The sequence below is a fragment of the Montipora capricornis genome, chromosome 3, assembly GCF_036669925.1.
Source record: "Montipora capricornis isolate CH-2021 chromosome 3, ASM3666992v2, whole genome shotgun sequence".
Classification (NCBI taxonomy): Eukaryota; Metazoa; Cnidaria; class Anthozoa; order Scleractinia; family Acroporidae; genus Montipora; species Montipora capricornis.
In genome coordinates this window covers 32,882,408-32,898,317 of record NC_090885.1, presented here as the reverse complement: position 1 = coordinate 32,898,317, position 15,910 = coordinate 32,882,408, and the positions used below count along the sequence as shown (strand labels likewise).

Below are 15,910 nucleotides of genomic sequence, written 5' to 3'. Positions count from 1 at the left end.
TGAGTGAAGCTATTAGTCTCTCCCCTCGGGGCTTTCCAGGACTAATTTACAATGTTTTTCGGGGGACTTTAGCCAGACTGCTTATTGCACAGTTTACAATTTTATTTTAGGAAGTGAAAGATGCCCCCGTCCAGCTTAGGTTAAACTACAACACCGGGGACTACGTCCCCTACTCTTATCGAACAGTGAGTGGGTTCTTCTTCTTCGTCCCATACTATTTAATTTCCAACAAGGGTTATGAGACGGGACCTCCGGTTTACAGTCCTTATCCGAGAAGACTTGAAAGTCTAACCATTTGCAGATGTAATTACAAAGGCAGCTTCAAGTTGCTTCAACTTCCTCTGAACGGTACGATTGCTGAGGGGCAAAGAATTTAAAGTTTATGAGTCCAAGAGGAAACTGATTTGTCTTGTAGAAATCGTACTCAAAATGAACACATTTTGTGGCTTTTTCCAAAATAAACAATCCACCATGGAGCGGCAGGGCGAGTTTTTTCCCATTTCAATTTTAATCAAACGAAATAACAGTGAATTTTTAATGGCTCCCAAGAGAAGATCGATATTAAAACTCAATTTTGCATAGCCAAACAATTGGATTGCGTGCAAAACAAAGCTAATACCGCTAGTTGATAAATCTTTTTACTGCAACGATTTTCGAGGATAGTGCCAAGGTTTATTTAGCCTTTCTCATCAGAGAAGTACTCTCATGTCCTAACTTTCATGTCACCCTCTAAATGTGTTTGCGGCTTTCTTCTGCACCAGTTGGTTTCTCAAAATTGCGAGTTTAAGTACACATATCTATTTTGAACGCCTACGGCGTTTCCGTTACGTTTTAGCAAACGCGGATACGGCATTAGAGCGACCAAAGTAACACAAGCTGTTGTGTTTTATTTAACAAGGATTCGTTTCATTGTTGGGGCTTGGATTGTCCCGAAATCTTATCTTGTCCCCAAAAACGTATTTCTATAATTACGAACTCCTTTATTCTAAAAAAAATATGGTCTTTTAGCGTGTTTTAAGACAAGCAAAAGAAAATTGAATAGTCGCAAAGTTTTATGCCAAAATAGACCCGAGAAGCTTTCGAGATATCTCACCGCAAAGCGACCTTTAAGTACGTCAAAAGCACTTCCTTTGCGTTTAAGGCAAAACAGTATCAGCCAGCGCAACGAAACGAAAAGTGCGCTGGAAACCTTTATTCAGCAGAAAAGTTACATGAAAGTGAAACAAGAAAAAAGACTGAATTCCACGAGACAATATCCGGCTTAAGCGATAACGGTATTGGAAATATCAACTAACTATCGATGCCTGGCATGATAAGGAACAGTCTTAGTGACGAAATATTAACTGAATTATTAAAAGCAGACCAGTCGATTTAGTTTATCGTGTTTTCATGCCGTAATGAAACTGATAACGAGTTATCATTTCTTTCCTGATAATTATAACCGTAAAGTGAAACGTACGTCGTTTCAACTCCCAGCAGGGGTCAACCAATATTCGTCAAGGACCTGGCTTTAAAGTGCACCTAAACCCAAATATGCTTAGTCTACAATATTGATCTCACCACTGAAAGTAAACATGTTTGACGTTTCTTACCTCAAAATTTGGCTTTTATCTGCCGGGCAAGACACGCAAAGTCATCAAAACTACTATAGCAGTAATTTGGACCCACGCCCCTCTCACATCCCAGTCCCGCCAGTCCAAATTACGGCCAGTTCTACCAAGTTTACGTGGTTTGCACGGCACAGAAAAAAGCCAAATTCTGGGTAACAATGATGACATACATCTTCTTTGTATGGGGAGTTTTATATTTGGAACAAAAAAATTCTTGAGTTTAGGTGAACTTTAAATATACCCAAGTAATACAGGTTTGCTTTTTATTTCCGAAGGTAGGGAAGAAATTGATCACTTGACCACTCATACAAAAATAAATGTCAACTGAACATGTTGTCTCGTTGTTGCGGGTCTCAAGTCTGATGTCTTTCGCTCGCGTACGGATTTATGGGCAACATCAAGATGTCTCTTATACTCATTTTTAAAAGAGGAGAAAACCATACACAGAAACTAAATTTCCTTGAGGAAAAAGTTCTCAGTAGCTATGTATTTTGCGTCAAATATGGCGTTGGTCCACTGCAATGCTACAGCACGAGATCAAGATGTCGCCACGAGCGTTGGCAAGAACACAAGAATCTGTCCTCCAGGAGAGGCTAACTTCACAAAATTAAACACGGTTTGGTGCCTGACGATCTCAGTTCACAACTTACACTATTCCTGAAAAATGTAAAAACAGATTTGATGGTTTTTTTGCAATGTTATTCATAAGGGAAAAAATATTGTCCCTATAAGTATATGTTCGGACAGACACCATTAATTTTTAAGGCCAATTATTTTAAAAGGATTGCGATTATTTCATCAGAGTCCGTATACATTTTCCTTAGTATTTTCATTCCTTTTGTTTGATAATGGTGACATGACGACACAGATAAGTGCTGTCGCAAAGGAGTTTCTTAACCATGTTCAATGAATGTAACCGTTGACAAAAACAAGTCTTTCGCTAAAGTTGTTATCACTATTTTGGACTAAGAGAGTTTTTAACTTTGCCTAAATTTTGAATCGTTTCTTCAAAACACAAGGCAGACAAGATGCTAATCTCCCCAAAACAACTCAGTTCATGTCAGTCTTAGGACAAAGTTGATTGGAGGAGAAACACATACGCTGATTACGGGTTTTATCTATGTTAAGATCATCAAGGTCCCATTGGGTCACACGTTGCCGGCAAATTAAAGTGTATAATGATCGAAAGAAGCAGGAGTACTTAAATTTTAAAAGCTGAAATAATTTCCTTAAGTATGATTTAGATGTTATGATTTTTGCTCAGGAATTTCCAATGCAACGAACGTATACATCATGACTTTCGACCCTCTGACTTTCGACCCTCTACAAGTGCACGACCCATGAACATCGTTCGTAGGACGGCTCTATAAGGTCAGACTCTGTCCTACATGACACAGTTTGTGGTAAAGCCGTGGCTTGGGCTAGTCGCAAATGGAAGCCGAAAGCAAATATCGTACGTCTAAATCGCCCTTTAGGTCTCATTCATTTAAATATCTCTAAAAAAATTAAGTGAATTGTAAATCACGAATTGTGAAATGAGACGTTCACTGACCTTTTGCATTGCTTGTTAGTAGCCATGTTTCCTATGCGACACCTTTTGGACCACCACGCCGAGCCAGAAACGACCGGGGAACCCGAGTCCGAACCCAAGACGATTATGCCAGAGATCTTGACCAATCAGGAAACATTCCTGATGTACGGCATCTTCATTTTTGCTCTTGCCGTCTTCTGCGTCGTGTTGTTGATTCTGTTTTGCTGTTTGAAGAAGGAGTAAGTGACTTGTGCAACTGCAGGAAAAACTATTTTTGTACAAAAGACTTCTTAAAGTACCTATCACCTCAACAAACGTTTTCACTTTATTTGGAATCTTTTTAAATGCAAAGTCACTATTTTAATCTCCCTGAAAGAGGGGAAAGTGGTCATAGTTTGATGCATGACCGAGCAATGAAGGGCAATGGTTGGATACCGGGTTGCCGTCACAAATTACTTTCCATCGCTGTTTTCAAACAACTATCAAAATGCAATGCAGACGTCAACCCGGTATTGCGCGGTCGTAAATCACATTACAATCAGTTTTTCCACTTTCCAAGAACCTCTAAGACAGTGACTTTGAAGGAGAAAGTTTAGCGAACCAAAGAATTAGAGTTACACGTGTGCAGAGAATTGTTGAAAGAAAAGTTAAATATTACTGGCAAATAAAGCAAGCTGTTCAACGAGGGCGAATCAGATAGGCACACGGAACTTCTTCCCAAAAAGTTTCGATTTTCTGTAATACTTACACTATTATAGTTAAAATAATACTAATACTAATACTTATAGTAATAACAATTATTAATAAAGTGCTGGAAGTCTGAGCTCCCGGGATGAGACTTGACTGGATATTTCTAACCACGAAAAAACCCTGTGCTTAATTCTACATAATAACTAATAAATAATTACATACATAAAGAAATCAAATGTACAAATATAAAACTAACCAAGCAATGAAAATGCTCTATATCGGCAGATATTGACCATTTTGTGTTATCGTTGCTTTGAATTGCGAATGTGCTAGGCTGTTTTCAAGTTCCATCGGGTGGTAAATGACCTTTTCCCTTTTTTGACACCATAGGGTGCGAAGGATGAACGAGAAAATGGGATACGGACAAGGAAGTCTACAGATGGGCATGGCTCAGAAAAATGGTAAGTTGACGCATAGGCGCCCCAAGCTTAGTGTGAGCATACAAAAGTATAAGGATTTGTATGAGAATCCCGATAAAAAGCTTAAGAAGATAATTATACGAAAAAAATCTCAGTTAAAAAGCCTAACCTTATTGCCATCGTGGATAACTTCCTTCCTGTGTGGTTATTTTCCAGATCCGACGCGATTTAATCTACCCTGGGTGCCAGAGACTTTTCTAGCGCGGTTTCCGGTTTTCAGTCAAGTCTTTATAGTGACCCGCGCGAAAAGCCTCTGGACCAGAGCGCTATTCCTTTGATAGCGTCGAACCAATCGTTAGCTCAGTTAGATCAGTTGGTCCAGATTTTGGACAGGACGGCGGATGGGGTCCGAACGACCACCTGAGGGCCAGACGCTACAATTGGTCGACAAGAATAGACCAGCACGTGAAAGAATATTGTTGACATCACGTAAGTGCACTGCCAGAAGTGTTGTGATGGCGGTTTGTGAAAGTTTGGGGAAGGCACTGAAGGAAAGTATAAGCAATGTACTAGAAAGTTTTGACGGTGTAGAGAAGTTAAGTGATGTGCAAACAAGTGGGGTATTTAATTTTATTCAACGCAAGGACGTTCTTGCTGTCTTGCCAACCGGTTCCGGTAAATCGTTGTTGTTTCAGCTTATTCCGGGTCTTTGTTTACGTCTTAACCAAATGGGATACTGCGACTATCCGAAAAGTGCAATTGTGATTGTTGTTTGCCCGTTGAATGCCCTAATCGAATTTCTGACATTTCTTCACGTGCCGGTCCACGTGAGACGTCCATGTGATTGGCATAAATGTAATCCGATAAAAAAGCTCAAAGGTCAACGGGGACGGTAAAAAGCACCGCTCCGTGCCAGAGGTTTTTCTCGCGGCTTCGCCGCTCGTGGCTTCGGCCTACGGCCGAAGCTGTGTCGGCCTTTGGCCGACACCGAAAATTCCCGCCGCACGCGAGAAAAACCTCTGGTGCCCACGGTAGATTTAATCCCACTTGGGATCTTATCACAACTGTTGACAGCCAGGAATTTAAGAAATGGCAACTCACTCTTTTCCAGTCCCCTCCAACCTGATTTCAATATTTTTTTGTGATCTTTTAAGCTAGAAAAAACATTTAACAAGGCCACAAACTCGACCTACTGTAGCATATTTATTGTTTGCAGGCTCATGCAAATGAGGCACCATTGGCAAATATCAAAATAGGGCGCCAAAGGTGGCCAGCAAACCTTTTCTAATAAAATAAAACTGGTATAATCATTGTGGAGCACATCTACTAGAATCTTACGGCAAAGAATCAAGCATTTCTGATACAAATTGGCTGAGATATCTTTTTTATCATATTCGATCAAAATTCGGTTGAGTTAATGACGTCATCACTTCGTTAATTTGCATAGTTTACAAACTTGAACATCTCTGGAAAAAAAAAAGAGATATTTCAAAATAGTAAACAGCATTCTTCTTCGCGTACAGACTACATGTCTATGTCTTAAAATGGCTTAGATAGGAAAGATGCGAATTTCGTCAAAGCACTAAAAATAGTTCCCTAAAAATGCGAAACTTAACACTACCTCCACCAAGACAAGACACACTTAAGATAAGGATGTGATTTAATATGGGAGCTCCGACGGTCCATGAATTTCTCCAATACCACCCTTAAAATAGACCAATTTTGTTGAATAAAATTTAACCTTAAACAAAGCCCATAATTTCAAGGTTTAGCTTTCCCAGACCTTGTTATCTAATGTTTTAGAAAGAGTGCGAGTAAGCGTTCACATTTTTAACGTATACTTCTTTTGGCAGGTTATGTTGCTTGACGAGAAAAAAAAGAACATGCTTGATGGAGTGCACAATATATGGCTCTGTAAACCGGAGAACTCACATTGCGCATGACCGCTGCACAGTGCCACTGCACAGGCATCGAGAATTCACGACTTCCCAGCGCTTGACTGATTGCACCATATACTTTGTAGGCCATTTTACCCACTGTATACTATCAAATAGATTTTCAGAAATTATGTTTCCGACCATAACAGAGAACAAATAAAGTTGTTTTGAACACGAAAGAAACAATTTCTCTCAGATATTCGTGTGTTTTGGTAACTTTTCGTGCTCTTCTACGACATATTTTTTTGCAAACGCCTTCGGAGAGGAATCTGCCTGAAGAAACGAAATGTACCCTCAATTATTTGGCATTAAAGTGCATCAGTCCTCTCTACCAAACAGGGGGTGAGTTGTTATATCAAACAACCGTCGTACGAAGAATGTTGCATCAATTCTTCACAGAATACATCAGCAAAATTCAAAGCTTAACTGCTGAATGGAGTGCCATGCACGTATTCGCAGGTTTTTTTTAATAATAGCAACTTTGTTCATTTTAATTCATTGAAAGGCAAGGATACCAGAGGTTGTACCTATCGAGGGTATCCGCCCGCGGCCGGATGTATTTGGCCGAGTGTCGATTTTGATGAGGGAGGAAATCCGGAGTACGCGGAGAAAGAACCCGGGTCAAAAAAGTGGCGCGGTTTAAACCACCCTGACTCCATAAACTACAATGTACTTCATACAAATGCCATCTACAGTAAAATTGAGGTTTTACTACAAAAACCACCGATCTGTGGAATGGGCCCTAATTACTGAGTCACTGCCCCGCCTACTCTCGCTTGTTAATAGTTCGAATTCTTGAGGTGTTGTGTTCGACGCTACTTTTCAGGCAAGGGAACCTTCCTTGCATTCGAAGTAACAGCGAGTTCATTGTTACACTTGCAACCTCAACGCTGGACAAGAATAATTTTATTCATTTTCCCCAGGATTCATGATTTTGAAAACGTATCTTTCCATTGTTGCGGTTGTTCCGGTACACCTTGACGGCGAAAGCTGGCTACTGCTCACACCCTGGGAAAGGAATTTCATCAAAATTTTTAACTTAAGTGGGCGGGGCAGTGACTCAATAATTCGGGCCCATTCCACAGATCGGCGGTTTTCGTGGTAACGCTTTTGCAAAAACCGTGGACAATACGACTTGCACAGCGTTGGGTCAGAGAAGATCGTGATCAGTCAAAATTGATTTTAAAATATTTATGAAAGTCAAGTAGACTACTGCACGACTGATAAAACAACGCGCAAATGTGATTTTTAACGATATTCCGGCTGGCCAATAGCAGCCTTCTAGACAACGATCTCCAAATAAACCTGATGAAGGCTAGTATTGGCCAGCCAAAATATCGTTACAAAATAACATTTTCGTGTTGTTTTATCAGCAGTGCAATAGTCTACTTGACTCTCATAAAACTATCTACAGTAACCGGGAAATTCAGTGACTTTATAGCTCAGTTGGTTAGAGCGACGCACCGGTATCGCGAGGTCACAGGTTCAAAACCCGTTGAAGCCCTGAATTTTTCAGGCTTCTCTACGCAATTGCTAAAATTGCGTCAACAACTGCGAGGATCATAGCTTTACTTGAAATATGTAATTGTTGTCGAAGTCCATTACTCGCCGCTTATAACATTCCAGATATCTATTTTTCACCGCCTGTCTTGTTTATCCAATTGACGTTTCATTCTTGAGCTCCATGAGGGTATATTTTGTTTAAAGATCCACCAACACGCCATTCGCGTTACAATGACTTCGACGCCCATTGCAGGTTAATTAAATATTCTACTGTGTCCACCGGATAAAATCTACGCATTTCTACTACTCCCTGAAACCTTCCCAAAATACGCGCAGAAGACTCTACGCACAAAGACACTACTTTGCAGGGGAGTGACAGGAAAGACCTATTGCGCAACCCATTTTCTTGACACGGGAACGGATAAATTTAACTCATCTTCTGACTGTGTTGCCTATGGCAAGCCAGTAATGTCATACGAGAAACCACTTCATAAATATTGAAGTATTTATGTCCCCGCTGTATAAATATGTCTACGATATCGACATTTGGAGTAAGACCGTCCCCTTTTCGGCATCGGATGTTGGAAATGTGCCGAGACCGCGAGCACGAAGAGGACCCTGGTACTGAAGTTGCCGGGAACGATTGAACGCTTCCTTTATTCAACGTGTTCAAAGTCCAGAGGGAACGGTAACACTAGCGGAGTGCTACGGAGTGCAAATGGCCTACTCGGTACTCTGTCTGACGTTTGACCCAGCTGATTAATCAGCAAGGCGTAATTTATAACGAGAATGCAAGCAAGGTTTAAAAAAAGCACTCGAAGTCAAGTGAAAACAAAAAGAATGTTTATTTTACAAAGTTAGCATTGAGCCAATTTCACGACAATGTACCAATCTCCGTATGACAAAGTTCCAGCGAGTTCAAAAACATTTGCCCTAGTCACTTTTGAAAGATGGGGCCATTAAGAACACCAGTCTCTTGCGCCTGGTTTGAAATTTCAAAATCTACTGTCTGGAGTAAAAATTTCATCCATGATGAACAGATGATGAGACAAAAGTATAATATGAAACGTCTTTGACCGTACATTGTACTTTTACCTGTTTGACAAAACCACAACGAAGACAAACCAAACAGAAAGGGACACTGAAAATGTAGGGAATACGATACAAGAGAGAAAGAGAGAGAGAGAGAGTGACCAGACAGCAAATACACGTCCACTGCCGACTACATTCACGTACAAGACCTCACTATTCAGCGAAACTGAGGCAGTATAGCTGGGAGGGAGAGTAACCTCTCTTAATTGTTTAATGTGTATCTGAAGTAAGCAGATCCACAGTACAGTTCAATGGCACCTGATGAGCAGGCTTCTAATCAACTCCATTCTTCTCGACTTCCTCTGCAACAGTGGGTGCTTCCTCCATGGGTATTTCACCTTCACCACCATTAAGTGACTAAGAAAAATACAAAGCAATACAGATTAGAATCATCATCGACAATTTGAGGACAAAAGTCTGAAGATTACAAATTAAAAAGATCCAATAGACCAATTTCGATATATTAAAATTCAGTCCCAAACAAAAGGCATCATCTCGAGGCTCTGGGGAATAAATATAAGGATTTGTATGAGTTTATTCCCCAGAGCCTCGAGATGGTGTCTTTTGTTTGGGAGTGAATTTTACTATATCGAAATTGAGCTATTTGCAATTTCAATGACTAGATAAAGCGATCACAGAATTTGTCTACAAGGTATGTGTGTGAGAGAAAGAAAAGCCTTGCCCTTTTATAAACGCTTTAAAAACGCGTAAACGCGGACGTTTATCTCTGGCCTGCATTGTATCTGTTGCGTTGGCCACGGGTTCAAGTTTTACCAAAGCCTGGACTTTTTTTTGCTTTATCGGCTCTTTTCCAACTACTTGAGATTGCCATGTAGCCATTTACTGCAACCGTCCTTGCAAATAAAACAATTAAGGAAGAAGCATGAACTGCTTCATTGTATATGTAAACCTTGATCAATTGTTCCTGGCGTTCATCAGCAGCAGCCTCCATTTTCTCTGCTTTGGCATTGGCTACTGCCTGTGCAACAGCAGCTTCTTTCTCCAGTCGAGCATCATTCAGCGCCCGAGACAACTGCATTAGCGAGTTCATACGAGCTTGTGCTAATGCCTATGAGAAAAATTCAAGCGATAAGCCGTGAGATGGATTATGCACATCTTAAAAAAAGAGGACGTCAAGTGACAAATAACACTCAGGAAAAAGGAAAATAGGAAAGACAGAGGTCAAAAATAGAGAACAATAGGAGAAAATCGGAACTTGACGCCCTGAAAAAAATCATGGTGCACTGCTGTAAAAAGGTGAAACAACGTAACATATGTATATTCAAAGAAGAGTTGGCCCTAAACTTACATGTAAAATAGAAGACTGCACAATTTCACAATTCTTTCATAATTAATAATAATAATTTGCATTTATATTCCGCAGGTTTCATGAATAATTTATATATCATCACCTGCGCATTAATGATCACCTGTCTTTTTGTTCGATAGAAATCTTATTACATTATCACACTTCAGTTACATAAGAGATAACATAAACAGCCACTTTGCGCATGCACTGATTTCTAGAGCAATTTGTCCTCATTTGCATTCACATTCAGATTCAGGTGAAACGCTCAAGATACACCCTGCACATAGACAACTTTCATAAAATTCATGGCAACCACCTTTTTACATTCTTTTGCATTTCTAAATGGTCTGGATAGCACTAATTGTGTTACTAATATTTTTAAAATACAACCACCCTTTTGACTTTAAGGAACATGTGTCACAAAACAGTGCTCAATACATGGAAGTAGAGCGAAGTATATATTGAACAAAAAAACAAGTAAAACAACAAGTTCATCCCTACAAGCCTGTTTCGTGGTACAATGATTCTTTGTAGATGAAATGTTCGTTACAAGTAGGTAAAATTCAAATGAACCGACAATATTCTAGAGAACACAAATGACATAACGGTTTAAAGTTTAATAGTGTAATGCTAAACTGACATGATCAACTTGTTTGTTGAGTTCGGGTTTCAAACCGCTAATATGGAAGCTCTCCTTGATTTTGAGTTGATAGAAAGAAGTAGCATTATCAATAATTTTGAAGCAAGAAACATCACAGTTATCCTGACAATTTTTAGAAAAACTAAGATGCTTCACAATATGAGAATTTTTATCCCACAAAAGGTGCTCATTTGTATTTGTGTTAGTTAGACCTACATGTACTGCCCACCTTTGAAACAAACATTCTTTTGAAATTTGCTGGTTGTAGCAAGGCTAGAAAGACTTATTAGCATTAAGACAGACGAATATTTTATTCGGTCACCATCGTGAAAGAGGTGTATAATAGACAGATGTCCCTAGTTGGCTGCCAAAATGTGAACTGGCTCGAATGAAATCGACTGATACCTGGGTGACTAACATGTCTTTCGACAAAGGGCATGATTAACATGCGTTCTCCTTCACCAAACGCAAAAGTTTAGATAAAATTTTCTCTATCAGATAAACAACATGTAGTAACCTTCTTTCCACACTAAAACATTTAATGCTTCTGTACAGTATGCCTCTGGGGCCTAGAAATAGAGGTCGTTACAGTGCTGGGAAACAAATGAACTGTAGAAGACGACTGAATATTCTGGGTATCTTCACATAATTGCATCAATCTTGTGTACATGCAACCCGAAAAGCCAGTTAGTCATACACTGTAGGTTCTTTAAGTTCTGAAATTTCTTTGTTCTTCACAATATTTACCTGGCTATTTTTAAAAAGGGAAATAAAAAATGGGCATGCTGCCTGACCTCTTTCTTTTCAGCTTCAGCCTGTAGTTTCACTTGTGTTATAGCAGCATCTTTGGCTGCCTCAGCCTGTATCTTAGCATGTTCAATCATTCCCTTTAACTGCTGAGCGGTATTCAGTAACGAGTTCACCATCTGCAAGTACATTCAGTGAGACCACAAAAATTCAATAAGATTACAAGACTGAATTCTACGTTGAAAATGGATATAATAAATACAACCATCCTTTCATGCCCTTTGTAAACTGAAAATATTTTGGTGGAGTTTTTTGCAGTTGACTACAAGAGCAGTAGTTCAAAAACGTCACCTCCACCACCAAATGCAAGCTCTTTGATTTAAAATACAAAGCTTTCATTCTAGTCCAAATCATGCATCAAATTAAGAGTGCAGCACGTTTTGAAGCAAGCAATTCCATATTCTTTTTTTCTCAAACTCATCAGCGGGGCAAATACACTGTATGTACATCCATCTTATGATATACTTTCCCGGATAAATAATTTTGGGTTGCCCGGGCAAAAATGCGGAAGTATAGAAAATGGTTGATAAAATTACTTGTAACTTGAGCATTCGCATTTTACTTTATGCTCTCGTCAGAAATTACGAATTTTGACTCCGGAGTATGATGTTATTTGCACCGTGGGAACCCGGTTTACTGGTCCATATCTGCCAAGGCAAAACGTACTTGAATGTAGCTTACAAAGTTACTATTCAAAGACCAAAAGTTTCAACGCTACTGTCTAGTGTCTTCCTTTTATATGCTACCAAGATTTTGGTTCGTAAGCAGCAGGTTCTGCTCCACTTGTTTTCCTTTTTGCCGGGAGCTGGCGAAACACCTGAAACACCTTGCCACTAACCCCACATTATCAGCTGAGACCACGAGTCACCTTTGCTCGACTTGCTAACACCCATGCCAGCGGTTAGATACATGAAAATTGAGCCTGCAATCGTTTCATGGAAAATAATGCGTGGTCAAAGATGGCGCCCAAACTGGAGATTTTATTGCTGAGGAAAGCTGCACGTTTATTCCTTATTTTCTGGAAGTTTCCATTGAACAAAAAGAGATCAGAACGAACGTACATTCCATATTATAACATTTCATGGCATTCTTGAAAAGACTTTTTTTAGAACTTTACTCATCCAACGACATTTGGAGTAATTATACTCATCACGACGGGTTTTTAGTCGTCTGGGACGACCAGACGACTGCGAATGAGGATACCTGGTTGAAATTTTGAATTATTATTCAACCCATTGTGACAATCCCCAAATATGGTCATAGCGCGCATAACAATAGTCGTGTGTACTCAACAGATATCCTGTGATATACGTAATTTTGTGCGTCGCGGAGAAAATGGTAGTTTTTCCAATAAACATAGAAAATTGTGCTTTGTCATCAATGTGTTGAATAATAAAACCATTATCCTGCTCAATCTTGCAGAATATTGCTTGATTTTAGCTGACTCGGCCTACGGCCTCATTGGCTAAGTATCAGGTGATATTACCCACAATTTCGCAGGATAATTATTGTTAAATGTTTATCAATGGCATTACATTTTCGCTTGTAATTTTCTGACAACAAATAATAAGTGATGTTATGTTGAGCATGAGGGTTAGATGCCAATTTGCCGTATTCAATACATAATGAGGTAGAAAAATCATTATAAAGAAGGTTTCTTGCCTCCTCAATGTGCCACCAGTGTCTTCTCTGATCAGCCATTCCATCTGCTGATACAAGGGGAGTAATCGGCAATGTTACGGTAATAGTCTGACTTTCAGGCCGAACAGCTTGTGACATCGCTGGGGGACAGGTAGTCATCATGGGTGTGAGAGGAGTGGCAGGTGTATGTGGTGGTACAACACTAGTCACACAGCTACTTACAGTCACAAGACCACCAGGCAATTCTGAAGAGAAGACAAAACAGAAAAAACATGTTGCTTATTTCAAGGGCTGCCAGTAAGTCAGACAAAGAAAATAATTATATAAACAGAGGCAGTGTGCAGTACTGAATAGAGAAGAACTCAGATACATGTAACCTTCCCAATGAACAATCCTCCACAATAAAAATTCTTGTTTATTCCCCTTTGATAAAATTGGTATAAATTTCATTCATCTACCACTTTTTTTACAAAGAAACAAGCCTCCAGCAGTCCCTTTTATATTAATCGAGCTGTACACTTGTTGAGTATATTGTGTTTTAATTTGTCACGCAATCAAGAGGGCCTTTAAATTCAGCCATTTGTCTTGATTGCGTGACAAAACAAGATTGACCGAAAGAATGCAGCTCAACTGAAATACATTGTAGAAGGGCCAACCTGCCAATTGTGTACACTGTACCTCCATGACTGAGAGCTACATCACTTGAGATTACTTTGTCATTGATCAACATTGATCAAGTACACAGCACTGAACCAAACTATAGCAGTAAAATGTGTCTAAAATGAGTATAAGACCATACACATATGCATATTGACATAAAATCATGTACATAGATGTACAAGTAGATGCATCCAAAACGCCACTGGTAAACAAAGTACATGTGCTCTAATCTAGTCATAGAGATGAGCAAGCTCTTAGGTGTTCCACAGCCAATTTTACCTGATGCATCCATAACAGTATGTTCTTCATTAGATGCAAAAGCTCCAGATGCTGAATCAACACTGTAAGTAACATCAAAATAATATAAATTACATCAAAATAAGAACTGCAACTGCAAAATTTAATTATTACTGGCCACATTTGCAAAAAGAGTTGAGACACTCACTGTTAATAACTGTACAATTCGCGTCATTCAAGTCAGCACATCCCCAAGCCCCCTTCCCCCCCAAGCAAAGTTGTTTCCATCTCCGTCTGGCATTCAAACTAAAGGATATCAACATTGAAAAAGGGCAAAGGGCAGAGGGGAGGGAGGAAGAGGGGCTTTACAACGTAGGAAGAAGAGGTGAATGTTCGATTCAGTGACCTTTTTGCCACTGCTTGTCAAAACAAAAACCTACAATTGCAAACTTTAATTATTAATCAATGGTCATACAGTGTACATGTACAAATCAACTAGGAAGAAATAAAATCATACATTCGCCAAGTAATTTGGGACATCACGCAAGGTCCCCCTCCTCCTACATGTAATTGGACAACAAGGCTAAATCAGGTCTGCAATTTATGACTGTATGCGTAACAAGGCTTTGATTTTTAATGCCATAAACCTGCACCTCATTACATGCATTCATGCGTTACATGTAAAACACAAAAAAAAATTGATCTTTTAACACCGGTGCATACACATGCAAGATACAGTAGGACTGATAACAAATACGTACATGTACCCTGTCAGGGACCGCAGAGTGTGTTTGAAAGTGGGGGGCTAGGTCTTGATATATATGTACATTGTACGAGTAGTGTCCCCCCCCCCCCCAGCCTCAACCCCTCCCTCTCTACGGTGCCTGCCTGTACATGTAAAGTGGAATGATATACCATAAGTGAAGGAGAGCAAGTCCACAGGATCCAATCATGGAAGGTGCTGCCACAATGTACAGTACCTTTTAATTACCTTTTTAATAAATTTCATTGGCAAAGCAGTGTCAATGCAAGGTTTGGAAGATTGTGATTGCAGCGCTAAGCTTAAAAGTGGTCAGTCTAGATTAATTCAACTGAATGTGCAAGATGCCTTGTTCAGTCCATTCACACCACACATACATGTAACTATTGAAAAACTAATGCACAGTTCCCAAGCTAGTGAAAAGCAAAAACAAAGATGTAAAGGATATGTACTGATGTACATGTATTGTATGTGTTAAGTACAAATCTTAAAATGAGCCAGCATAGTTACCTCACAGATCGCATCATAAACCCATGTGCTGTAACATAGAGAACAAAAAAGTGTTAGCCCTTCTTTTGCAATTATTTTTGTAATTACATGGAATTGAAAATCTTCAAAAGTTTTCTAACAGCACCATTCTTCAGTGTACATTGCTACCACTTCTGTTTTCTAGTATATAAATGATTTACCCCTCTTGTTAAAGGATACCGAAGCGACATATATGCCAATGACACAACGATCTGGTCTAACGGAACTAATGTATAGATATTCAAAGTACTCTCAATGATAGTCTAGATAAGGCCAACAGTTGGTTTTAAATTGAACAGGATGATACCAAACACAAAGAAGACCAAACACCTGCTGGTTGGTTCTGTTCAAAAGCTAAACCATAGCAGGGAGACTACAATGGAATTATATCGATAACATCAAACTAGAGGAAGCGGCAGGAGAAAAGCTGCTCGGAGTTGTCATTGACTCCAACCTTTCATGGAATTTACACATTGACTATTTGATTAAAAACTCTAGAATACACTTATGTCTCCCTAAAAAGAAAGGTTTATTTAACCTTTGCTT

At 39.4% G+C, this 15,910-nt stretch overlaps 1 protein-coding gene across 1 annotated transcript; it reads right to left on the bottom strand.

Moving 5' to 3' along the window:
• Positions 1–8,516: 8,516 nt before the first annotated feature.
• Positions 8,517–15,427, bottom strand: LOC138042939 (deformed epidermal autoregulatory factor 1 homolog). Its single transcript, XM_068889007.1, has 6 exons — positions 15,347–15,427; positions 14,119–14,180; positions 13,201–13,424; positions 11,526–11,657; positions 9,693–9,851; positions 8,517–9,139 (listed from the first exon to the last, which is right to left on the bottom strand). The coding sequence occupies exons 1-6, from the start codon at positions 15,361–15,363 to the stop codon at positions 9,056–9,058; spliced, it is 678 nt and encodes a 225-aa protein (XP_068745108.1). The 5' UTR covers positions 15,364–15,427; the 3' UTR covers positions 8,517–9,055.
• Between the last annotated feature and the right edge of the window lie 483 nt (positions 15,428–15,910).